We start from the raw sequence: 27,601 nt of genomic DNA on the forward strand, positions 1-27,601 counted from the left end.
AGTTTCTGCTGAAAGATCAGCTGTTAACCTTATGGGGATTCCCTTGTGTGTTATTTGTTGTTTTTCCCTTGCTGCTTTTAATATGTTTTCTTTGTATTTAATTTTTGATAGTTTGATTAATATGTGTCTTGGCATGTTTCTCCTTGGATTTACCCTGTATGGGACTCTCTGTGCTTCCCGGACTTGATTAACTATTTCCTTTCCCATATTAGGGAAGTTTTCAACTATAATCTCTTCAAATATTTTCTCAGTCCCTTTCTTTTTCTCTTCTTCTTCTGGGACCCCTATAATTCGAATGTTGGTGCATTTAATGTTGTCCCAGAGGTCTCTGAGACTGTCCTCGGTTCTTTTCATTCTTTTTTCTTTCTTCTGCTCTGCAGTAGTTATTTCCACTATTTTATCTGTCAGGTCACTTATCCATTCTTCTGCCTCAGTTATTCTGCTATTGTTCCCATCTAGAGTATTTTAAATTTCATTTATTGTGTTGTTCGTGGTTGCTTGCTTCCTCTTTAGTTCTTCTAGGTCCTTGTTAATTGTTTCTTGCATTTTGTCTATTCTATTTCCAAGATTTTAGATCATCTTTACTATCATTCTGAATTCTTTTTCAGGTAGACTGCCTATTTCTTCATTTGTTAGGTCTGGTGGGTTTTTACCTTGCTCCTTCATCTGTGTGTTTTTCTGTCTTTTCATTTTGCTTATCTTACTGTGTTTGGGGGTCTCCTTTTTGCAGGCTGCAGGTTCGTAGTTCCCGTTGTTTTGGGTGTCTGTCCCCAGTGGCTAAGGTTGGTTCAGTGGGTTGAGTGGGTTTCCTGGTTGAGGAGACTAGTGCCTGTGTTCTGGTGGATGAGGCTGGATCTTGTCTTTCTGGTCGGCAGTTCTACATTTGGTGGTGTGTTTTGGGGTGTCTGTAGCCTTATTATGACTTTAGGCAGCCTCTCTGCTAATGGATGGGGCTGTGGTCCTGTCTTGCTAGTCGTTGGGCATAGGGTGTCCAGCACTGTAGCTTGCTGGTCGTTGAGTGAAGCTGGGTCTTGGTGTTGAGATGGAGATCTCTGGGAGATTTTCACCATTTGATATTATGTGGAGCTGGGAGGTCTCCTGTGGACCAGTGTCCTGAAGTTGGTTCTCCCACCTCAGAGACACAGCCCTGATGCCTGGCTGGAGCACCAAGAGCCTTTAATCCACATGGCTCAGAATAAAAGGGAGAAAAAATAGAAAGGAAAGAAAGAAAGGAAGAGAGGGAGGGAAGGAGGAAGGAAGAAACGAAGAAAGAAGATAAAATAAAGTTATTATAGTAAAAAATAATTATTAAGAAAAAAATTTTAAAGTAAAAAAAAACCCAAAAAACGGGACGGTCAGAACCCTAGGACAAATGGTGAAAGCACAGCTATACAGACAAAATCTCACACAGCAGCACACACATACACACTCACAAAAAGAAAAAAGGGAAAAATAATAGTATATCTTGCTCCCAAAGTCCACTTCCTCAACTTGGGATATTTCGCTGTCTATTCAGGTTTTCCACAGATGCAGCGCACTTCAAGTTGATTGTGGAGTTTTAATCCGCTTCTTCTGAGGCTGCTGGGAGAGACCTCCCCCTCTCCTCTTTGTTTGCACAGCTCCTGGGGTTCAGCTTTGGACTTGGCCCCGCCTCTGCGTGTAGGTCACCCGAGGGCGTCTGCTCTTCACTCAGACAGGACGGGGTTAAAGGAACCGCTGATTCGGGGGCTCTGGGTCACTCAGGCCGGAGGGAGGAAGGGGTACGGATGCAGGGCGAGCCTGCGGCGGCAGAGGCCAGCATGACATTGCACCAGCCTGAGGTGCGCCATGTGTTCTCCCGGGGAAGTTGTCCCTGGATCCCGGGACCCTGGCAGTGGCGGGCTGCACAGGCTCCTGGGAGGGGAGGTGTGGAGAGTGACCTGTGCTTGCACACAGGCTTCTTGGTGGTGGCAGCAGCGACCTTAGAGTCTCATGCCCGTCTCTGGGGTCCGCGCTGATAGCCGTGGCTCACGCCCGTCTCTGGAGCTCCTTTAAGCAGCGCGCTTAATCCCCTCTCCTCGTGCACCAGGAAACAAAGAGGCAAGGAAAAGTCTCTTGTCTCTTCGGCAGCTCCTCGCCCATCTCTGGAGCTCCTTTAAGTGGCATGCTTAATCCCCTCTCCTCACGCACCAGGAAGCAAAGAGGGAAGAAAACGTCTCTTGCCTCTTCGGCTGCTCCAGACTTCTCCCGGACTCCCTCCCGGCCAGCCGTGGTGCACTAACCCCTTCGGGCTGTGTTCACGCAGCCAACCCCAGTCCTCTCCCGGCTTCCGACCGAAGCCCGAGCCTCAGCTCCCAGTCCCCACCCGGCCTGGCAGGTGAGCAGACAAGCCTCTTGGGCTGGTGAGTGCTGGTCGGCACTGTTCCTCTGCAGGAATCTCTCCGCTTTGCCCTCCGCAATGTTACTGTGCTCTTCTCCATGGCTCCGAAGCTCCCCCACCACCACCACCCGCCGTCTCTGCCCGCGAAGGGGCTTCCTAGTGTGTGGAAACTTTTCCTCCTTCACGGCTCCCTCCCACTGGTGCAGGGCCCGTCCCTATTCTTTTGTCTCTATTTATTCTTTTTCTTTTGCCCCACCCAGGTACGTGGGGAGTTTCTTGCCTTTTGGAAGGTCTGAGGTCTTTTGCCAGGGTTCAGTGGGTGTTCTATAGGAGCAGTTCCACATGTAGATGTATTTCTGATGTATCTGTGGGGAGGAAGGTGATCTCTGCATCTTACTCTTCCACCATCTTCCCTATTCCTCAGCTCGGCAGGTGGATTCTTAACCACTGTGCCACCAGGGTAGCCCCTCTCCATTTATTTAGATCTTTGATTTTATTCATATGTTCTGAATTATTCAATATACAGATCCTGTATGTGTTCCTTCTGTTTGCACACATGATTGTCTGTATTAGGCTAGCAAGGTCATAAAGTACAAGATTAACACAGACACACAAATCAGTTCTGTTTCTATATTCCAGCAATGAACATTTGTAAATAAAAGCTTTTTAAAAATGCCACTCAAAATAGCTCCCCACAAAATGAAGTACATTTAGGTTGTTTCCACATCTTGGCTATTGTGAATAATGCTGTAATAAACATGGGTGTGCAAATCTCTTTGAGATCTTGTTTTCAGTTCTGTTGGATATACATAGAGATTGCTGGATCATATGGTAATTTTAGTCTTAATTTTCTGAGGAACCTCCGTATTGTTTTCCATACAGACTACACCATTTTACATTCCCAAGGCGCAAGGGTTCCAACTTCTTCATATGCTCACCAAACATTTATTCTTTTCTGTGTTTTTGATAATGGCCATACTAGTGGGTGTGAATTGTATCTCACTGTGGTTTTGATTTGCATTTTTTTAATGATGAGTGATGTTGAGCATCTTCTTATGTTTGCTGGCCATTTGTGTATCTTCTTTGGAGAAATGTCTGCTAAAGTCCTTTGCCCATTTTTAAATTGGGTTATTTTGTTGTTGAGTTGTAGGAATTCTCTTTATATTCTGGGTGTTAACCCCTTATGAGATATATAATATGCAAATATTTTCTCCCATGATGTAGGCTGCCTTTTTACTCTGTTAATTATTTCCTTTGATGATCAAAAAGTTTTTAAGTTTAATGTAGTGCATTTGTCTGTTTTTGCTTTTGTTGCCTGTGCTTTTGGTGTAATAACCGAGAAGTCATTGCCAAATTTGATCTCATGAGCTTTTCCATTTTCTTCTGGCACTTCTATAGTTTTAGGTCTTACATTTAGGTTTTTATTCCACTTTGAGTTAGTTTTTGTATATTGTGTAAGATAAGGGCCCAACTTCATTCTTTTGCATGTGACTCTCCAGTTTTCCCAGCGTCATTTATTGAAGAGAATGCCCTTTCGCTATCAAGTGTTTTGGAACCTTGGTCAAAGATCATTTGACTACATACGTGAGAGTTTAATTTGGGACTCACTATTCTGCTCCACTGGTTTTTATGTCCGTTTTTATGCTAGTATCACACTGTTTTGATTACTGTGGCTTTTTAGTAAGTTTTGAAATGAGGAAGTGTGAGACTTCCAATTTTATTCTTTTTCAAAATTGTTTTGGCTATTCAGGGCCCCTTGAGATTCCATATGAATTTTAGGATAGATTTTTCTATTTCTGTAGACAAAACACAACGCTGTTGGGATATTGATAAGGACTGCATTAATTCTCTAAATCGCTTTGAGTAGTATTGACATATTAACAATATTAAGTTATTCAATCCATGTACATGGGATGTCTATTTATTTGTGTCTTTTATTTCTTTCAGCAGCACTTTGCAGTTTTCAGTGTACAAGTCTTTCACTTTTTGGTTAGGTTTATTCCTAAGTATTTTATTCATTTTGATGCTGTTGTAAGTGGATTGTCCTCTTAATTGTCCTCTTAATTTCCTTTTTGGATGTTCATTGTTAGTGTGTACAAACATAACTGATTTTTGGGCACTGATTTAGTATCCTGCAACTTTGCCGAATTCATTCATTCTAATAGTTTTTTTTTAGTGGAGTCTTTGGGGCTTTCTATGTGTATGATTATGTCGTCTGTAAACAGATAATTTTACTTCCTCCTTTCCAATTTGGATGCTTTTTATTTCTTTTTCTTGCCTAATTGCTTCCAGTTCCATGTTGAATGCCCATTTTTAAATTGAGTTGCTTGTCTTTTTATTGTTTAGCGTAAGAGTTCTTTACATATTCTGGATGCTATACCAAAACCAATTGGGAGAAGCCACAATGGGGGCTTCTGGAAGGATAGTAAGTTTCATTTCTTGATATGTGTTGCAGTTTCATAGACACATTTCACTTTGTGAAAATTCATGGAGGTGGTGATCTGTGTTGAGGTTGTGTGGGTATGTTTATGAAAGTTGATTGAGCCAGACACATAATTAGTGTGCTGTTCTGTATGTGTGTTATCCTTCAACTGAAAAACTAAAATCAACAAACCAAACTAAGGTTATGAAGAAGCTCTAGAGTTTGCTAGAACTCACAGGTCAGAATACTAGTTTTGAAGTCTATAGCTGAAGGGATATTCAACAATTATTTATTGAGCACCAGGGATACAGTGATAAAAGGGAAGCATTTGTTTCAAGAATCTTACAATGTTAATAGAGAGACAAAATATTAAAATATACTGTTACAAGTATTATGACAAAGGAAATATAGGATTCTATTTAGTTCTCAGAAGGAGTACTAACTGGGTTGGTATTGGAGGTTGAGGGGTATCAGAGAAGAATTCCTAAAGTTGAGCTTAGTCTTCAAAAATGAGTGTTAGCCAGGCAATGGCTGGAGAAACAGGCCAACTATGAAGGGCTTCAGGTTTGTTTTCTGTTTCTTTTCTGAGGATGTTATGGAGCAGGACCATTTCAGAAAAGCTACAGCATAGATACCAGATAGAAGGGAAGGAAGACAGGAACACAATGGGTGGGTGAAATGGAAACCAAAATTAAACGACTTTTTAAAAAATAATGAAAATGAAAACACTGCTACTATCCTAGCATCTATGAAATATAAAGCAGAGATCAGCAGAAATTCATAGCCTTAAGCACTTATATCAATAAAAATGAAAGACAAAAAATATATTAAATAAATTCCAAACTCCAAATGCTAAGATAAAGCACAAGAAAATAACCAAAATAAAACATAAGGAAGGAAATAATGAAAGATAAAATGAAAGTTAATGAGGGTGGGAGTAGGAAAAAATAATCAAATTAATATACAAAAATGATTGTCTTGGGGGAAATTAACAAAATAGACACACTACTAGCTAACATAATCAAGGGGGAAAAGGGACAAAGCACAAATATACAAAATACGAAATGACTAGGGGGAGATAACTGTTGAAATAGAAGAGATTTAAAATACCATAAGAGACTCTCTGGCAGATAGATCTCTATGCAAATAAATTTGAAAACGAGACAAAATGGATAATTTAAGAAAATACAGTTTACCAAAACTGACCTCATTAGGAAAAAAAGCATAAATAGATCAATTACCATAAAAGAAACAGAGGAATGCATCAAGGAACTACCCCCGCCCCCCAAATAAAAGGCCCTATTGCTTTCATAGAGGAATTGTCAAAGAATACATTGTCCCCAATGTTACATACATTGTACCAGAGCCTAGAAAATGAAAGAAAACTTCAAACAACTCTTATGAATCAAGTATAATATGGAAACCTAAACCTGATAAAAACAGTACAAAAAAATTCCAAAAAGTTATCACTTATGACTGTTGATGCAAAAGTACTAAATAAAATATTAGCAAAAACAGCCCAATATCATATTAAGAAAACCTAGTAGGATGTTTTTCCAGGAAGGAAAGCTTGGTTCAATAGTAGAAAATCTATTAATATAATACATCATATTAATAGATCTAAAGAAAAAAATACCTTCATAGGTCCTGAAAAATTAACAAAATTCAACAGTCATTCCTGATTAAACACAGAACAAAAGAGGTACGGATTTATGGATATTTTCTTAATAGGAAAAAGTATGTATACCTTAGTCCTGAATACAATCTTACTGAATAGTGAAATACTACAGGAATTTCACAAGGATCAGAAACAAAGTAAGACTGCCTACTATTTTCCACTGTTACTTAAATATAAAGGAGATACTAGGCAATGCACTTACACATAAGAAACCAATTAGAGGCACAGGAACTGGAGAAGTAAAACTATTTCTATTTATGGATAAGACATAATATTTATCTGGAAAGCGCTAGAGAATCAAAGGTAAAATTAATGCAAGGAATAAATTCATTCTGGAAGGTAAAAACGTTAATACGGATATAATAGCCTTCAAGTATACAAACAATAAAAAGAGTCAACAATGGAAAAAACACACCCATTCAAAATGCAAACACAGAATCCCATGTGCAGCAAAGGTTGAGAACCACTGTGTTAGAACACACAACCTCCTTCCATGTCAGGCCTTCCAACATGCTATTTCCTCTGCCTGGGGTTTCCCCCTATTTTTACTTGACTAATTTCTACTCACCCCTCAGAAGCCAGCTTAAGAATGCTTTCTTCAGCAAAGACTTCCCTGATTACCTTACAGCACTTATCACAGCTGCAATGAATTAACTGTGTAATTAACTTTTAAATTTATTTTTCCCCTATTCTTTTTTCCAGCTTGAGATATAATTGACATATAAACTGTGTAAGTTTAGGTGTACAATGTGTTGATTTGATACTTACATATAGCAAAATGATTGCTACCATAGTAATAGCTAACGCTCCATCAGGTCACATAATTGCCACTTCTTTTTTTGTGGCGAGAACATTAAAGATCTCTCTTTTGTAAGTCCTGACACTCAGGCCTCATCCTTTACCCCATTATAAAAATCACCATCTCTGGAGGAGGGACCCACACAAAATAATTTCACTGCCCTAAAGATTCTCTAAGCTCTGCCTATTCATCCCTCCCTCCTGTCAAACCCCTGGGAACCACTGATCCTTTTACTGTCTTTCCTTTTACAGCATGTCATTTTGTTGGAATCATACACTAGATAGCCTTTTCAGATTGGCTAGGTATAGTTTTTAAACTGCTTAAGTGATTTCAATATTCAGCCAAGTTTGAGAATGAATGGTCTAACTCATGTTTCTTCCTCCACATCTTCCAATCTACTCACGTCAAACCTTCCCTAACTTTTGGTGACAAAATATTCCCTAGAGTTGCAGAAGTAAAGCTTATTAGCCATTCTTTGGAAAGAAAAAATAAGGTCAGGTACATGAGTTTTCTAACAGTAAAAGAAAGCTTCTGATTAGCAAAGTGCTTTCTGGCTACATGTGAAACATCAAAGAGACTTGTAGTTCCATTACTCCCTAAGTCACAGACTTTCAAGGGGGCGAAGGTGAGAACTCTGCTAGCTCTAACAAGCTAGTTTGTTTACTTTCCTGTGACACTCATTTATATGGCTTATTCTTTCAAAATTATGAGATAGGTTTTAGAGAAATTATGTCATAAAAAGATGGCTATTGTAAACATTCAGTTGATTCAAACACTGTATTAGTTATATAAATGACTTGATAATGAGCTGGCTGTGCTTTCTGCAAGATAATTTTTATTCAAATTTATAAAATTCTCTCATTGTGAATATGATGTTAGAGGACCAATCACATTATCCTCTTCCCATCTGTACAGAATTTTAAGAAATGAAGTGATTTTGAATATAAAAAAGGAAGATAAAATAGGAATAAACCTAAACAAAACATGCACAAAATCTACATGAGAAAAACTTAACACTTTCTTGAAAGACACAAAAGTAGACTACAGCAAATGGAAAGACATCCAGTGTTCTCTAAAGGGATGATGCAAACATCATAAAGATTAATTATAAATTAATTTATAAATTTAACACAATCACAATAACAATACCAAAAAGTTTTTGCTGGAGCTAGCCAAGTTGACAGTAAAGTTCACATGGAAAACTAAACATGTAAGAATAGGGAAACACAGAAAAAGAAAACCTAATGAGGACTGGCTGTAGCAGACAGTAAAACATACAATAATTATGTGCCGGTACATGAATAGACAGCCAGACAGAATAGGAAGTCTAGAAATTGATGTAAACAAATAGGGAATTACTGCATGTGATAAAAGGAAGCACCTAAAATAACTGGGGTAAAGAATAGCTTTTTAGTAAGCGGTTTTGGGACAGGTGGATAGCCATTTAGAAAGACATAAAATCAGACCCACATCTCATGATACACAAAATAAACTAAACTATATAGTTCTGACTTTTGACTTTTAGAACCATGTTGATATTTCACATACCCCAAAGGGGAAAAAAAAGTATGGGTTTAAACAGTTCTAAAATGGCAAATAACCAGGAAAAAGCCCTGTCTTTCAAAAGAATAATAACCACAGGGAAGCAGTGGAGGGCAAAAAGACAAAACTCAAGTAACTTTTGAACACATTTGAGTATGTACTCTCAGGAAGAAGACAAAAAGAACTTCAAACAAATTTCGATCTTCAGTTAGTAGGTTAGTACTCAGTTCAGGCTGCTATAACAAAAATACCAGGGACTGGGTGGCTTCAACAACAGGATTTTATTTCTCATAGTCCTGGAGACTAGGAAGTGCAAGATCAAGGTGCCAGCTGATTTGGTTCCTGGTAAAGGCACTCTTTCTGGTTTGCAGATACCTTCTTGCTGTGTCCACACATGGTGGAGAGAGTGATCATCTTTCGTGTCTCTTCTTAAAAGGGCAGTAATCCCATTCATGAGGGCTCCACCCTCATGACCTAATTATCTTCCAAATACTCCACCTCCAAATATCATCACATTAGGGATTAGGGCTTCTACAACATATGAATTTGGGGGTAGGTGGGGGGCCACAGACATTGAGTCCACAGCAGTTTGTATAGATTAGCAATTCTGAAACTACTTTCCGTACATTCTAGGATTGAGCAATAAGTTAACATATTATGGATAGCAGGAACAGTTTCTCTAGGTCAGAGAAGAGAATTGTAAGTATGGAAAGGTAGAATGCTGGAATGAATCCTAAGATATGGGAAAGGATTGGAGTTATTGGTTTGAACTCATGGTGTGTGTGTGTGTGTGTGTGTGTGTGTGTACATGAATACGCACACATACATACTTCTTCCTAGCTCTATCTACTGAGAGAGTCTAGAAGCAATGACACTCTAAGAGTAATGAGTATACCTAGCACCCAGACCTTGGTTTCTAAATAGCATTGTTAACTTAAAAGAACCACAGTACAGGCTAAGATGGAGGGATGGGGACCAGACTTACCCCCTTCTTGAAACAATTTAAAAAGTGTAAAAAGAAGAAAAAAAAAGTGAAACAATGACTAACAAGACCTTGGAAAACAGGCAGTGAAGGACAGTGAAACCTGGGAGATGAGAAGCAAGATGAGTCTCAGCTTACTACATGAAGAAAGTTTCCAGGCTGCAGCAAAGGAAGGGGAACCCCACCTAGCGCTTGAAGGTCTCATTGAGTTGAGAGGATAGAGCTGAGGCTCTGGGAGAGCCAAGGAGGCTTGAATTTGCAGGGCAAAGGACTGTGGAGGAGAAAGCAACAAAGAGAATTCCCAGATCTTTCGAGGGTCACCTTCAAGTGTTCAGTTGAGTAGTGATCAGGGCACATATATGAGGAAACTACATAAGGCCAGGGAAACAATAACCCAGAAGGATTAAAGGGAACTATCCTCAAAGTATACCCAGGGCCAGTAATATTGCCTGTCCCCAAAAGCTTTAATGGGAAATCTCATAATTCAGGAGATAACAGAGTACTAAAAAGGGTCTAGCCTCAGGAGCAGAGAAAATGAACCTTACATTAAATACTGCTTTGTTTTTGCCTAATAAAGCTTAAAGGCAAGACCCAAAAGGATCAAACTATTTCTATGAACAGTATCTCAAAGCAAAGCTCAAGAATATCTTTAGGAATATAAATATATCTAACACCCAATAAGGTAAAATTCAAAATGTCTGCATTCAATCAAAAATTGCCAGGCACGCGGGGCTTCCCTGGTGGCGCAGTGGTTGAGAGTCTGCCTGCCGATGCAGGGAACACGGGTTCGTGCCCCGGTCCGGGAAGATCCCACGTGCCGCGGAGCGGCTGGGCCCGTGAGCAATGGCCGCTGAGCCCGCTGAGCCTGCGGGTCCGGAGCCTGTGCTCCGCAAAGGGAGAGGCCACAACAGTGAGAGGCCCACGTACAGCAAAAAAAAAAAAAAAAAAAAAAATTGCCAGGCACGCAAAGCAGCAGAAAAATCCAACCCATAATGAGGAGAGAAAATCAAAAAATATTGACCCAGAAATGATGCATATCTAGCAACAGTAATTAGCAGACACATACATTAAAACAGATATTATAACTATTCTATATTTTCAAGAAGCTAGAGCAAAGATTAACATGTTAAGTAGAGACAGAAAGAAATAAAGACCCAAATCAGACTTCTGGAGATGAAAATTACAACACATGAGATTAAAAGTACACTGGATAGGGTTAACAGAAAATTAAACATTACAGAAAAACAATCAGTGAACTTGAAGACATAGCAGTTGAGACTCTATAAAATAAATCACAGATTTATTTTCTATCAAAAAATGATTAAAAGCAATGAACCGTGAGACAATATCAAGTAGCCAAATGTATGTGTAATTGGAGTATCCAAAGAAGAGTGAGTAGAACAGAAAACATTTTGTGGAAATAATGGCTTAGATTTTTCTAAATTTTTTGACGAAATTTTCCTAAATTTGATGAAAAATATATATCCACAGGTCTAAGAAGCTCAATGAAACCCAAGCACAGGACAGATGAAAACAATTACACCATGGTACACTATAATCAAATAGTTTTAAACCAGTGATAAAGAGAATCTTAGAAGAAATCAGGAATTATTAAAGAAATGCAAATCAAAACTACAATGAGGTATCACCTCATACAAGTTAGAACAGGCATCATCAAAAAATCTACGAACAGTAAATGCTGGAGAGGGTGTGGAGAAAAGGGAACCTCCTACACTGTTGCTGGGAATGTAAATTGATACAGCCACTATGGAGAACAGTATGGAGGTTCCTTAAAAAACTAAAAATAGAACTACCCTACAACCCAGCAATCCCACTACTGGGTATATACCCAGAGAAAACCATAATTCAAAAAGACACATTCACCCCAATGTTCATTGCAGCACTATTTACAATAGCCAGGACATGGAAGCAACCTAAATGTCCATCCACAGACAAATGGATAAAGAAGATATGGTACATATATACAATGAAATATTACTCGGCCATAAAAAGGAAAGAAATTGGGTCACTTGTTAGAGACGTGGATGGACCTGGAGACTGTCATACAGAGTGAAATCGGAAAGAGAAGAACAAATATCGTATATTAATGCATATTTGTGGAATCTAGAAAAATGGTGCCAATGAACCAGTTTCCAAGGCAGAAATAGAGACACAGATGTAGAGAACAAAAGTATGGACACCAAAGGGGGAAAGGGGGGTGTGGGATGAATTGGGAGATTGGGATTAACATATATACACTAATATGTATAAAATAGGTAACTAATGAGAATCTGCTGTATAGCACAGGGAACTCCACTATACAGCAGAAACTAACACAACATTGTAAAACAACTATACCCAATTAAAAAGAAAAAAGAGGGCTTCCCTGGTGGCGCAGTGGTTGAGAGTCCGCCTGCCAATGCAGGGGACACGGGTTCGTGCCCCGGTCTGGGAAGATCCCACATGCTGCAGAGTGGCTAGGCCTGTGAGCCATGGCTGCTGAGCCTGCGCTCCGCAATGGGAGAGGCCACAACAGTGAGAGGCCCACGTACCACAAAAAAAAAAAAAAAAAAAGAAAGAAATCAGGAAAAAAAGACAAATTAGACAGGAAAAAGGTGAAGATGATAGTCACTTTCTAGTTGGACAGTGGAGAAATATCTTTATAGTTCTGAAAGAAATAAAAGTCAACCTACAGTTCTTTACCCATCAAAAACATTTTTAAAACTGAAATTGAAGTAAAGACTTTTTTCAGACATATAAAAGTTGAAAGAATATATTGCTAGAAGACTTGCATTATCAGAAATATTGTTTGTTTTTGTTTTTTTGTGGTACGCGGGCCTCTCACTGTTGTGGCCTCTCCCGTTGCGGAGCACGGGCTCCGGACGCGCAGGCTCAGCGGCCATGGCTCACGGGCCCAGCCGCTCCGCGGCATGTGGGATCTTCCCGGACCGGGGCACGAACCCGCGTCCCCTGCATCGGCAGGCGGACTCTCAACCACTGCGCCACCAGGGAAGCCCCTATCAGAAATATTAAATGACATTCTTCAAGAAGAAAGAAAATGATGCCAGATGGAAACAAAGAAATGAAGAGCACTGGAAACTGGGTAAATACAGACATTTTTTTCTTAATTTAAGTTTCTTGGAAAGATAATCAACTATTTAAAGTAAAACTAATAACAACTTACTATCGGTTTATAGCATACATACAAGTAAAATGTATGACAGTATTAGCACAAAAACCAGGAGGAGAGAAATGGAAGTACCGTGGTGCAACGTTCTTAATACTGCATGTGAACTAGTATAATATTACTTCAAGGCAAACTGTGATAAGTAAACAAATACATATATACATACATACACACACACACACACACACACACACACACACCAGTGCTTTTCAACCAGGGTGATTTCACCCTTCAGGGAACATTTGGCACTGTCTGGAGACATTTTTGACTGTCACAACTAAGGAAGCGCTACTGGCATCTAGTGGGTGGAGGCCACAGATGCTGCTTAATATCCTACAATGCACAGGACTTCTCCTTGCCACTACAGTTGTCTGGCCCATTATGTCAATAGTGACAATGTTGAGAAACCCTACTAAAGTAATATAACAAAAGATTATCACTAATACACCTACAAAGGAGGTAAAATTAAAACATAAAAATTACTCAATCCAAAAGAAGGCATAAGAGGAAAAGGTGAACAGAAATTAGATGAGAGAAATATAGAAAATGAATAGACAATAGAAGCAAGATGGTAGATTTTAAACCTAACCTCATTAATAATCACATTAAATGTAAAGGATCCAAATATGTCAATTAAATGGCAGAGATTGTCAGATTGGGCAACTCCTAGACCCAACTATAGGCTAACTACAAAAATCACACTTTAAATTTAAAGACACAAATAAGTTAAAAGATACAACATGCTAACAAAACTCAAAAGAGAGTAAGTGTGGTTATACTAATATCAAAGTTAATTTCAGAGAGAAGAACATTAACAGAAATGAAGATAATTTCCTAATGATAAAAAGGTTAATTCATAAAAAATACATAACAGTCCTAAACATGTAAGCACACAATAACAGAGCTTCAGAAGCTATAAATAAAAAACTGATAGAATCATGAGGAAAATAGACAAATCTACAATTATAGAGATGTCAATACCCTTCCCTCAAAAATTGATAGAACAGTGCACACAAATACCAGTAAACGTAAAGACTTGAACTACATTAAAAAACATCTTGATCTATATGAGTCTCCTTATTCCTAGTCATTGATTTTTTTCAAGGTTCGGACCAGTCATCTTGTAGAATGTGCCACATTTTGGATATGATTATTTTATTATTACACCCAGGTCTGGCAAGACTACTACATAGGTATTATGCCTAGGTTTGTTGTATACATGAAGTTTTAAAAACTCATTCTTATAGAAAATTATTAGTAAAAACAAACAAAAATATAAAGCATGAGATTAAAAAAAGAAACATTCTAGCTTGGTTTAAAATAAAATTTCCACTCTCTTTTCTTTTTCCTTGTGCCTAAGAAATGAGTACAATGTTCACATTTGCACCTGTATATTTGCTGGCATTCTGTCACCTGTGTATGTGTTGTATTTTAACAGCAACAACAAAAATTTCTTAAGGGCAAAGCTTTTCTCTTCCTTTATTTTTCACAAAATGTGTATTTCAGTCTGCTAAGCCTTCTTATTACCACAGAGTAAATTATATTTAAAGAATGAACTGGGGAGGGAAAAATCTGTACTGGAAATATTTAAGGGATGAATTGGAAGGGGAAAAATCAGTATTGAAAATGAAGAGAAAAGGGCAACTACTATCTTAGGCAGCCTTCTGAGTAGTTAGTGCTATACAATCTCAGACTGCATACCAGCTGTTAAGTTGAGTAAATGTCTCTATTTTTATTGGTTTTGCCCTTTAAATCTCTAAATGAGAAACAATAAAGAGATTTTGAAGTAACTTTAAAAAACCTTAACCTAATTGATATTTCTAAGCATACTCTACCCAACAGCAAAATACATATCCTTTTCAGGTGTACGCAGAAAAGTTACCTATATAGACCACATTCTGGGTCATAAAACATCCTCAATGTATGGCATGGGGAACACAATCAATAATATTATAATAACTTTGTATGGTGACAGATGGTAACTTGACTTATCGTGGTGATTGTTTTGTAAGGTATAGAATTATTGAATCACTGTGTTGTGCACCTGGAACTAACATAGTATTGTAGGTCAATTATACTTCAATTTTAAAAATTAGGACTTCCCTGGTGGCACAGTGGTTAAGAATCCGCCTGCCAATGCAGGGGACACAGGTTCGAGCCCTGGTCCAGGAAGATCCCACACGCCGCAGAGCAACTAAGCCCAGGTGCCACAACTACTGAGCCTGTGCTCTAGAGCCCGTGAGCTGCAACTAGTGAGCCCACGTGCCACAACTACTGAAGCCCGCATGCCTAGAGCCCGTGCTCCACAACAACAGAGGCCACCGCAATGAGAAGCCCGCGCACCACAACAAAGAGTAGCCCCCACTCACCGCAACTAGAGAAAGCCTGCATGCAGCAAGGAAGACCCAGTATGTCCAAAAATAAGTAAATAAATTTATATAAAAATTAAACAAAATAAAATTAAACAAAACATTTTAAATAATTTTAATAGGATTCAAGTCAAAAAGAAATGAAACTGAGTTATTTGTAATGAGGTGGATAGACCTGGAGTCTGTCATACAGAGTGAAGTAAGTCAGAAGGAGAAAAACAAATACCGTATGCTAACACATATACGGAATCTAAGAAAAAAAATGTCATGAAGAGATTAGTGGTAGGACGGGAATAAAACACAGACCTACTAGAGCATGGACCTGAGGATATGGGGAGGGGGAAGGGTAAGCTGTGACAAAGTGAGAGAGTGGCATGGACATATATACACTACCAAATGTAAAATAGATAGCTAGAGGGAAGCAGCTGCATAGCACAGGGAGATCACCTCTGTGCTTTGTGACCACCTAGAGGGGTGGGATAGGGAGGGTGGGAAGGGAGGGTGATGCAAGAGGGAAGAGATATGGGAACATATGTGTATGTATAACTGATTCACTTTGTTGTAAAGCAGAAACTAACACACCATTGTAAAACAGTTATACTCCAATAAAGATGTTAAAAAAAATGGGATTCAAGTCACAAAAAGTATTTTTTCTGACCACAGTGGAATTAAATTAAACATCAATAACAGAAAGATATCATGAAAGCCCCAAGTATTTAGAAACTAAATAATATACTTTTAAATAACTTGTGGATCAATGAGGAAGTTAAAAGAAAAATTAGAAAGTATTTTGAACTTAATAAAAATGAAAGTGTACCAAAATTTGTGGGCTACAACTAAAACAGTACTTAGAGAAGGAAATTTATAGCGCTCAACGTTTATATGAAAAGATAGGTCTCAAATAATGGATCTCAGCTTCCATCCACCTTTTAAGAAGCTAGAAAAAGAAGAATGAAGGAAGTTCAAAGTAAGCAAAAGGAAGGAAATAATAGATCAGAGTTGACATAAATGGAAAAACAGAGAAAATGAGTGAAACCAAAGGTGATTCTTTGAGATATGCAGTAAAACTGTTACACCTCTAGCCAGACTTATCAGAAGAGACACAAATTACCAATATAGAGATGAGAAAGAAGATGCAAATTACCAACATAGGAGTCAGAGATGACATTACTATAGATTTCACATATAATAAAGGATAAAATATTATGAACAACTTTACGCCAATATATGCAACTACTTAGATAAAATGAATAAGTACCTTAAAAGACACAAATTACCAAAGCTCACTCAAGAAGAAATAGGTAACATGAATAGTCGTATATCTATTAAATAAATAAAAAGCTTCCCACAAAGAAGCCTCCAGGCCCCGAAAGCTTGAATGGTGAATTCTACCAAATACTTAAGAAAGAATATCAATTCTACCCAAACTCTCCCATTAAATTGAAAAGAAGGCTATACTATCCAACTCATTTTCTGAAGCCTGCATTTCTCTGACACCAAAGCCATAGAAAGACTTTCCAAAATTGAAAACCACAAACTAATATCCCTCGTGTATACAGACGCAAAAATTCTTAATAAAGTTTTAGCAAATCAAATCCAGCAATACATAAAATGGATAATTCATCATTATTCATGGGGTTTATTCCAGGAGTGCAAGGTTGGTTTAGCAATCAAAAAATCAGTGTAATTCATCAATATTAACAGACTGAAAAAGAAAAAAACTATATGATCATCTAAGTAGATTTTTATAGAATAATAAGCATTTGATAAAATACAACATCTATTATTGATGAAATAGAAAACTCTCAGCAAACTAGGAATAGAAGGAAACTTCCTCAAACTGATGAGAGAACCTATGAAAAACCTTCAGGTAACATCATACTTAATGGTGAAAAATTGAATGATACCTCCAAAGATCAAGAACAAGGCTACCGTGACTGCTCTCACTGTCATTAAACTGTATTCAACAGCTTATTAGAGGTTCCAATGAATGTGGTAAGATGACAGAAATAAACATAAGCATCCAGATTGGAAAGAAAGAAGTAAAACTGCCTCTATTCACAGATGATGACCTATGTAGGTAATCCAATGGACTCTTCAAAAAAGCTACTAAAATTAACAAGTGAATCTAACAATGTTGTAGGATACAAACTCAATATGTAAAAACCAAATGCATTTTTCTATAGCAGCAATGAACAGTAGGAAAATGAAATTAAAACAATAGAACAGTAGGATAAACATATGAAATGTGTAGGGATAAGTCTGACAAAAGATATGCAAGACCCGTATACTGAAAACTACAAAAAATTGTTGAGAGAATTAAAGACCTAAATAAATGGAGAGATATACCATGTTCATGGACTGGAAGACTCAATATTTTTAAGATGTCAATTCTCCCCCAAATGATCAATAGAGTCAATATAATCCCAATAAAAAATCCCAGCAGGCGGTTTTGGAAAACAGCCCCTGGTAATTTCTTAAGAAGAAATACACCTACCATATGATTCAGCCAGTCTGCTCCTAGGTATTTCTCCAAGGGAAGAGAGAGCATATATCCAATACAAAGACTTGTACACAAATGTTCAAAGCAGCTTTATTTGTAGTAGACAAAAACTGCAACTCAAATGTATATCAACAGGTGAATGGATAAAAAATTGTGGTGATAATTATATCATTTAATACTACTCTGTAATAAAAATGATACATGCTGTATGTAACTTGGATGAATCTCAAAATAATTCTGTTGTTTGAAAGGAAACAAAGAGTACATATTCTATATATATATATATGTATATATATACATATATATTTCTAGAAAATGCCGAGTAATCTATATTGACAGCAGGTCAGGGTTTCCTGGGGTTAGGGAAGGGATATGAAGTGGCAAGGGGGAGGAATTACAAAGGGGCACAAAGAAAATTTGAGGGGTGATGGATATGTTCATTATCTTGATTGTGGTGATAGTGTATATAGGTGTGTATTTGTCAAAACTTATCAAATTGTATACTTTAAACATGTAGTTTATTGTATGTCAATTATACCTCAATAGACCTGTTAAAAAAAGTATGGGAACCAGGGCTCCTTGGAGAAATGCTGAATCCAGGGCTGAATGCAGGAAAGGAGGAGATGACGCTGAAACATCTTCTTGTGCCAGAAAATCAGGTAGTACTCAAAAAATGATGGGAACATGTCAATAGAACATGGGAGGGGCTTCCACTGTGTGTGTCTACTATGTGTCTCAAAGTAGCTAATGACAATAATGGGTTAGAACCTATTGGTAAAATAAGAATCCAGGTGTCCACACTAATATAAATAAATGAATGAAAAAATAAACAAATGGGAAGAAGGAAAAGCCCTTCCCTGGAGTAGAATGCTAACTAGTAAATGTAGACGGAATGATGGAATTAGACCATTGCCTTTGATAACCATCTTAATAATAAATAATTAGGAAAGGATCATTGATGAATGCTAAAACTCCCCACAAGATACTTACTAATTTCAAAGGGAAAAATTTATAGTGGAAAACCTCATAGACACTTCCTTAAGGGCATGGTCAAAGTTGCAATTACATATGATGGGACAAATTGATATCATGTGCCTCCTAAAACAAATCACTAAGAAGAACACAACATCACTTTTGTGGTGTTACTGCCGAAGTATATAATCTCCATATAATTATGATAAAACATAAACAAATCCAAAACGAGGGACATTTTTCCAAAATAACTGGCCTGTAGTCTTCAAAAATATTAAGGTCACAAAAGACACAAGAATTGTTTCCAATCAAAGGACACTAAAAAATCATGACAATTATGTGCAATGTGTGAACCTGGTCTGCATCCTGGACCAGGATAAAGGTTTTTTTGTTTTGTTTTTCATACAGTAAGGGATGTTATTAGGAAAACTGATGAAATTAGAATACCATCTATGGATCAGATACAGTATTATATGAATTTTAATTTCCTGATATTATTTTATTACTGTTATGTAAGAGAATGTCCTTGTTCTTTAGGAAATATCCACTGAAGGGACATGATTTGTGTAACTTATCTTCAAATGGTTCAGGAAAAATTATCCATAGGTATAAAGAAAAAAAGATAAGGGAAATATGATAAAATTCTGACATTTGGGGGATCTGGGTGAAGGGTACACAGGAATCCTTTGTACTATTCTTGCAACTTTTCTGTAAATCTGAAATTATTTCAAAACAGAATGTTGTAAGAGTATTATCTAAAAGAATCAAAATAGTAAGGACAATTTCTAAAACTGAAAAAACAGGTAATGAAAAACTCAGTCAGAGTAACAAATGGAAGGAGAGGTAAAAAGAATTAAACAGAAAGTACAGCACAAAGAAAGCAGAAAAAAAATAATGGCAGGAATACTGCCACATATACCAGCAATGATAATAAAATGAATGCATTACACTCACCTATTAATAGACAAATGTTCTGATTGTTTAAAACCAAGTAACTCAAGATCTTGCTATATTCTATTTAAAAGAGACATACCTGAAACAAAATAACTGAGGAAGGTTGAGAATAAAGGGATGGAGAAAGTTATAACAGGAAAAGGATACTAACAAGAACTACAACATGCAACAAACAGGGAGTGGCAGAAGTTGCTAGCTGCCCTAATCCAAATGTCCTTGGTAACAATGACAATTTTTAGCTGGCAGAGCTATCTGACAGGCCTCCCTGGAAGCTCAGGTGTGGCCACTTGACTAAATTCTGCCAATGAGATGAAAACTGAATTGTTTTCTGGGGCTTTCTGGGAAGGTCACTTATTAGAAATTGGCAGAGCTGGGACCGGCCCCTTTTTGCCCTCCTACCTTTCCTCTTCCTTCTGGCCCTCAATGGAGATGTGCTGGCTGGAGCTCCAGAAGTCTCGTGGACCATGAGGGGACCTTAGGATGGAAACCATACACCGAGATGGTGAAGCAGAAGATAGGAGCCTGGGTCCCTGATAGTATAGCAGAGCCCTTGAATACCTATCTCCAGACTTCTTCTACCCAAGAAAAAAATCTTTCTTCTTTAAACTAATTTTATTTATTATTTTTTTCCTAATATATGTAGTTGAGCCTAATCCTAACAGGAATAGTAACATTCTTTACAAAGAAAGAATTAAAGGCATGTATAAATATATGCATAAATAAATGGGACAGAGAGGGCTACTTCATATTTTATGAAGGAAAAATATACCAGGACAATATAAAAGTTATGAACCTTTATACATTCTTTATGCACTAACAATACAGCTTCAAAATATATAAGGCTAACCCTGACTAAAATATAGGAAATAGACAAATTTAGTTATGATGGGAGGCTTATACATATCTCTCTCAATGAGGAAGGATGTAAGGATCAGTATAACACAACTTAACAAGCTTATTCTAACAAGGCTATAAGGGACTTTTACTCAAGAGACAATATACATATTTTTCAATTCATATGAAAAAGTTACAAAAATTGACCATGTTTGAAGACAGGAGTCAGCAACCTTTTTAATGGAAAGGCCAAACAGTATATGTTTTAAGCTGTATGGGCCACAGGGTCTCTGTTATAGCCACTCAGCTTTGCAGTTATAGCTGGAAAGTAGTCATAGATAGTATGTAAACAAATGGGTGTGGCTGTGTTCCAATAAAACTTGATTTCCAAAATAGGCGCCAGGCCCATGTGGCCTACAAGCTGTAGTTTGTGGATCCCCGTTCTAGGTAACAGAGGAAGTATTAAAAAATTTCCATAAAGCTGATATCACACAGGCCACAATTACCATAATATAATGTTAAAAATGAACATAATAGCAAAAAATATCCCCCCCAACCTGGCCCAGATCTACACACCTGGACGTTTTAAAATGCATTTCTAAATAACTCTTGAGTTGAAGAGAAAATAAAAACAGAAAACACAACTGAGTTAGAAGTTAAAAAATACCACTGGAACTACTGTATAACAAAACCTATGTAATGGAGCCAAAGTAAGAAGGAAAATATATGTATTTTCCTTAAATGTATTTGTTAGAAAGCAAGGGAGACAGAAAGTAAACTTAGTTTTCATCTCAAGAATTTAGAATAAGGATAACAAGAGGAAGAACAATGCAGCAATAATAAAACATACAGAAAATACAATGAAAAAAAAAGAAAATACAATGAAGAAATTAATAAAGAGAAAAGCAGACATTTTTTAAAAAAGAAAGCAAAGAAATTGAGTTGATCAAGAGAACCTAAAGCTGGTCCTTTGAAAAGACCAACAAAATAGATAAGCCTCTGGAAAGAGAATCAAGAAAAAAGAGAAAAAACAAGTAAACAGCATTAGCAATGGAAAAGGGGACATACTTAAAGAGAGATCACACAATCATCCACTCAAGAAATATTTACTGAATGGCTACTATGTGGCAGGCCGTGACACAGTCCCCACAGTCATAGAGACAATAATCTAGTGGAGAGACCATAAATAACTAATGAAAAATTAAATTACATTAGTGATAAATGCTACAAAGAAAATAAAACATTTAAAAAATAAAACTACATATTTCCTCAAGTAAAAAAAAAAAAGGAAAACTTAGATGAAATGGACAATTTTCTAGGAAATATAAATTACCATAATTGACTCAAGGAGAAGTAGAAAACCTGAAAAGAAACAGAAACCAAAGAAGAGATTTAAGTAGTAAGGAAAGATCTACACCCTCAGAAGGCATGAGGCCAAGATGGTTAAGGAAGAGATATTCCAGTCTGATATAGCCTGTCCCAGAGCATACAACTACTACAATAATAAAATAAAACATAGCTAAAATATAGCTAAGGGAGGAATTTTCTTAAACAGATAAAGAATATCTGTCAAAAATCTACAATAAACATCACTTATTGGTGAATTATTAAAAACTGTCTCCCTGAACTTGGGAATAAAAAAGGATGCCTAATATCATCCCTGAAAGTCCTAGCAAATTTAGTAAGGCAATAAAAGAAATAAAAGGCATGCAGATTAAAAAGGAAGAAATAAAATTGTGATTATTCACAAATGACCTGAGTGTGTTTGTAGAAGATTATAAAAACCCACACACTATTAGAATTAATAAGTAAATTAGCAAGGTCACTGGGCACAAGACCAACAAAGACAAATCCATTTAATTCATATATACTAGCAAAAAATAGGAAATGAACTTTAAAAAATATGCCATTTATAATAGCTTTACAGTATTTTTAAAGATCAAATAGCTAGGAATAAATCCAACAAGAGGTACAAGGCCTCTATACTGAAAATTATAACATATTACTGAGAGAAATTAAAGACCCACACAAAAGGAGGGATATAACATGCTCATGGAGTGGAAGACCTCACTTTAAAAATGTCATTTTTCCCTGAATTGAGCTATAGACTTAAAGCAATCCAAATCAAAACCCCAGCAGGTCTTTTTCCTGTGGATATTGAGAAGCCAAATTCTGCAATTTATGTAGAAATGCAAAGGGCTAAGAATAGCTAAGGCAACATTTGAGAACTACACAGCTGGAGGACTCATGTATTGGGTTGGCCAAAAAGTTCCTTCCATTTTTAAAGTTAAAAATAAAAGACACATTTTTCATTTTCACCAAGAACTTTATTGAACAACATATTCACCATTTTGTTCCACTACCTTCTGCCGTTTTTCAGGCAACTTCATAACTCCATCTTCCCAAAACTTTTTATCTTTTTGAGCAAAGAACTGTTCCAGGTGCCTTTTACAGTCTTCCAGGGAACTGAAATTTTTTCCATTAAGAGAATTTTTGTAAAGACTGAAACAAATGGAAATCCAAAGGTGCAATGTCTGGTGAATACGGCGGATGAATCAGAACTTCCCAGCCAAGCTGTAAGAGTTTTTGCCTGGTCATCAAAGAAACACATGGTCTTGTATTACCCTGATGGAAGATTATGCATTTTTTCTGTTTAATAATTCTGGACACTTTTCCTCAAGTGCTGCTTTCAGTGGTCTAATTGGGAGCAGTCCTTGTTGGAATTAATCATTTGGTTTTCCAGAAGGAGCTCATAATAGAGGACTCCCTTCCAATCCCACCAAATACACAACATCACCTTCTTTGGATGAAGACTGGCCTTTGGTGTGGTTGATGGTGGTTCACTTCGCTTGCCCCACGATCTTTTCCATTCCACATTATTGTACAGTATCCACTTTTCATCGCCCATCACAATTTGTTTTAAAAATGGAACGTTTTCATTACGTTGTAGTAGAGAAACGCATGTGGAAATATGGTCAAGGTTTTTTCTGCTTAACTTATGTGGAACCCAAACATCAAAGCAATTCACATAACCAAACTGGTGCAAATGATTTTCAACACTTGATTTGGATATTTTGAGTATGTCAGCTATCTACCGCATGGGTGTAATGTTGATTGTTCTCAATTAATGTCTCAATTTGATGGCTGTCAACTTCAACTGGTCTACCCGACCGTGGAGCATCACCCAGTGAGAAATCTCCAGCACGAAACTTTGCAAACCACTTTTGACACGTTTGACCAGTCACAGCACCTTCTCCGTACACTGCACAAATCTTTTTTTGCATTTCAATTGCGTTTTTTACCTTTCTTGAAACAATAAAGCATAATATGCTGAAAATATTGCTTCTTTCTTCCATCTTCAATATTAAAATGGCTAAACAAAAATTCACCAATTTTGATAAAATTTTTTAATGCATGCTGATATGACAGCTGTCACAATGCAATCTAACAAAATTGTTTCGAATGAAGTTAAAGACAACCAAACGCTACTAGAGCCGTCTTATGGAAAAAACTGAATGAACGTTTTGACCAACCCAATATTACCACATGTCAAGACCTGTTGTAAAGCTACAATATCAAGACAGTGTGGTACTGGTACAAGGATAGACAACAAGCCAAGGATAGAACAAAGTAAAGAATCCAGAAACATCAACTCATAAACAAATGCCTGATTGATGACAAAAAAAATGGTCTTTTCAATAAACGATTCTGACTCAATGGACATCCATGTGAAAAAGAAAATGAATCTTGACCCCCTGCTTCAGACCATACACAAAAATCAAATCCAGGTGTATTATAGATATAAATGTGAAAGGTAAAACAATGAAACTTTTAGGTAAAAAGTAGAACATCTGAATGAGCTTCGGGTAGGAAAAATTTTCTTAAACAGAACACAAAGAGCTCCAAAATGGGAAAAAATGATACATATTAAAATTAAGAACTGGTATCAAATATTTGCAAACCATATATCTAATAAAGAGTTAATATCCAAAATACATAAGGAACTCCTAAACAGAAATAGAGTCACAGATGTAGGAAACAAACTTATGGTTACCAGGGGGAAAAGGGGGGGGGATAAACTGGGAGATTGGGATTGACATATACACATGATGCCACTTATATGACAAACATAAAATAGTCAAACTCAAAGAAGCAGACTATATCTCACATTGTCTTCTTACCACAAAAACAAAATTATATGAAACAAAAACAACACAAGGAAACTTTGGAGGTGTTGGATATGTCTATTACCTTGATTGTGGTGATGCCAGCCCTATGCCTGATTTATATGTAGATTCTAGATCCTGTGTAACCCAATAAAGGCAGAAGCAAAAATTTAAGAGCAGAGTGCAGATAAAACAAGGATAAGGCTCAGGAATTCAAACTGCTTCTAGTGAGGACTTTGGTAATCTTGTCCATGCCATCTTAAGTTAAATAGATTCGGGATTTGACATTCTTAAAAGGGGACACAGAATGAGCACTGGCCTTGCTCTTGCCCAGCCATGTGGTCTTGGATGAGCCCCTTTATTTCTACAGACTCAAGTTTCTGAAGGACACTCAATGACCTTTTAAAGTACTTTAGGCTCTAATGACTGAGAATTCAATTATTCTTCTCTTTTGTTCCATTCTCATAGCATTCTTCCTTTACAAGATCAGCACCATTTATTGAGAATGCAATGAGAAACGCAGTCTAAAACTTGTAGAACACGGAGAATAAGTTTCCAGCTAAAAATAGATTTTTTCAGATCTCTAATCTTCACCATGTTACAAAAATAAATTTGTTCTTCGTACTTAAAATGTTTCCCTTACAGCATTCTGGAGTTCAGAGAAAAGCAGTGCTCTGTACTTCAATTAACAGTAATCACCAATCATCCATAAAGAATATCATCAACAAGAACAGATAGTTACCTAGAGGAATTAATAAGCAGTTGTAGACACTTTCAAAAATGAGAACACGAGATGCAGTATCCCACTTTTGCAGTCCCCACATTTGCTTTTCATCTAGTGAAACAGCTACTGTCTTTTTCTCTTCCTGAAAGAATGGAGACTGAAAAAAACAAAGAGGCTTTCACATCCTAATTCTGCTTCTGTTACCTTTTATTTATGTTCGAGCTCTCATCTTGCATGTAATTTTTTTTCAGGTTTACTGAGGTATAATTGACAAATGAAAATTGTATATAATTAAGGTGTACTACTTAATGTTTTGATATATGTTGTGAAATAATCACCACAATCAAACTAATATATCCATCCCTTCACATAGTTACCATTTTTGGTGGGGAGGGGCACAGTGGTGAGAACACTTAAGATTTACCCTCTTAGCAAATTTCAAGTACACAATACAGTATTGTTAACTACAGTCACACTGTTGTATATTAGATGTCTAGAACTTACTCATCCTGAATAACTGAAACTTTAACCACCATCTCCCCATTTCTCCCTCCCCTCAGCCCCTGGCAACCACCATTCTACTTTCTGGTTCTATGTGTTTGACTATTTTAGATTCCTCATATAAGTGGAATCATGCAGTATTTATCCTTCTGTGACTGGCTTATTTCACTCCAGGTTGACCCATGTTGTCGCAAATGGTAGGACTTCCTTCTTTGGGGGGCTGAATATTCCATTGTGTGTGTGTGTGTTTGTGTGTGTTTGCACACATCCCTGATGACTGATGATGTTGAGTACCTTTTCATATACCTGTTGGCCATTTGTATGGTTTTTTTTTTTTGAGAAATGTCTATTCAGGTCCTTTGTCCACTTCTTAATAGAGTTATTTGGGTTTTTTGTTACTGAGTTCATTGTATATTTTAGATATTCACTCCTTATCAGATACATGGTTTTCAAATATTTCCTCCCATTCCACAGGCTGCCTTTTTACTCTGTTGATGTTTCCTTCACTGTGCAGAAGCTTTTTATTTTTTATTTATTTTTGGCTGCATTGGGTCTTCCTTGCTGCTCGCGGGCTTTCTCTAGTTGCAGTGAGCAGGGGCTACTCTTCGTTGCGGTGCATGGGCTTCTCATTGCGGTGGCTTCTCTTGTTGCAGAGCACAGGCTGTAGGTGCGTGGGCTTCAGTAGTTGTGGCACGCGGGCTCCAGAGCACAGGCTCAGTAGTTGTGGTGCATGGGCCTAGTTGCTCCGCAGCATGTAGGATATTCCCAGACCAGGGCTCGAACCCGTGTCCCCTGCATTGGCAGGCAGATTCTTAACCACTGTGCCACGAGGGAAGTCCCAGAGCTTTTTAGTTTGATGTAATCCCACTTGTCTATTTTTGCTTTTCTTGCCATATCAAATAAAAATTCATTGCCAAAACCAGTGCCAAAAATCTTTTTCCCTATGTTGTCTTCTAGGAGTTTTATGGTTTTAGATATTACATTTAAGTCTTTAATCCATTTTGAGTTGACTTTTTGTATATGGTGTGTGTAAAGGGTCCAATTTCATTTTTCTTGAAGTGGATACAAAGTCCCCCCAAAATCATTTCTTGGTTTTATTGTGTATTCTTGGCACTCTTGTCAAAGATCAGTTGACCATAGGTGTATGGGTTCATTTCTGCGTTCTCTGTTCTGTTCCATTGATCTATGTGTCTGTTTTTTGTGCCAATACCATGATGTTTTGAATACTATAGCTTTGTAATATCATTTGAAATCAGGAAATGTGACGCCTCCATCTTCATTCTTCTTCCTCAGGATTGCTTTGGCTATTCGGGGTCTTATGTGACCCCATGTGAATTTAAGGAGTTTTTCTTATTTCTGTAAAATAATAATGCCATTGACATTTTGATAGGGAATGCATTGACTCTTTAGATCACTTTAGGTAGAATGGACATTTTAACAATATTAATCCTTTTAATCCATGAACACAAGATGTCTTTCCACTTATCTGTGTCCTCTTTAATTTCATTCATGAATGTTTTTATAATTTTCAGTGGGTATATATGTTTTTGACTTTAGTTTATTCATAAGTATTATTTTTGTTGCTATTGTGAACGGGATTGCTTTCTTA

The 27,601-nt window shown here is 37.2% G+C and overlaps 1 protein-coding gene across 3 annotated transcripts in view; it reads right to left on the reverse strand.

The window, feature by feature from the left end:
• BRCC3 (BRCA1/BRCA2-containing complex subunit 3) overlaps nt 1-27,601 on the reverse strand; it is a 77,690-nt gene that overhangs the window by 14,940 nt on the left and 35,149 nt on the right. For 2 of the 3 annotated variants that reach the window (XM_067024029.1, XM_059051277.2), the window contains one exon: nt 20,167-20,241. The exons of the other annotated variant lie outside the window; for it this stretch is intronic. In XM_067024029.1, the coding sequence (XP_066880130.1) occupies nt 20,167-20,241 (75 nt within the window). The remainder of the gene's footprint in view (nt 1-20,166; nt 20,242-27,601) is intronic. 3 annotated transcript variants of the gene reach the window in all.

The sequence above is a fragment of the Kogia breviceps genome, chromosome X (genome assembly GCF_026419965.1).
Source record: "Kogia breviceps isolate mKogBre1 chromosome X, mKogBre1 haplotype 1, whole genome shotgun sequence".
Taxonomy (NCBI): Eukaryota; Metazoa; Chordata; class Mammalia; order Artiodactyla; family Physeteridae; genus Kogia; species Kogia breviceps.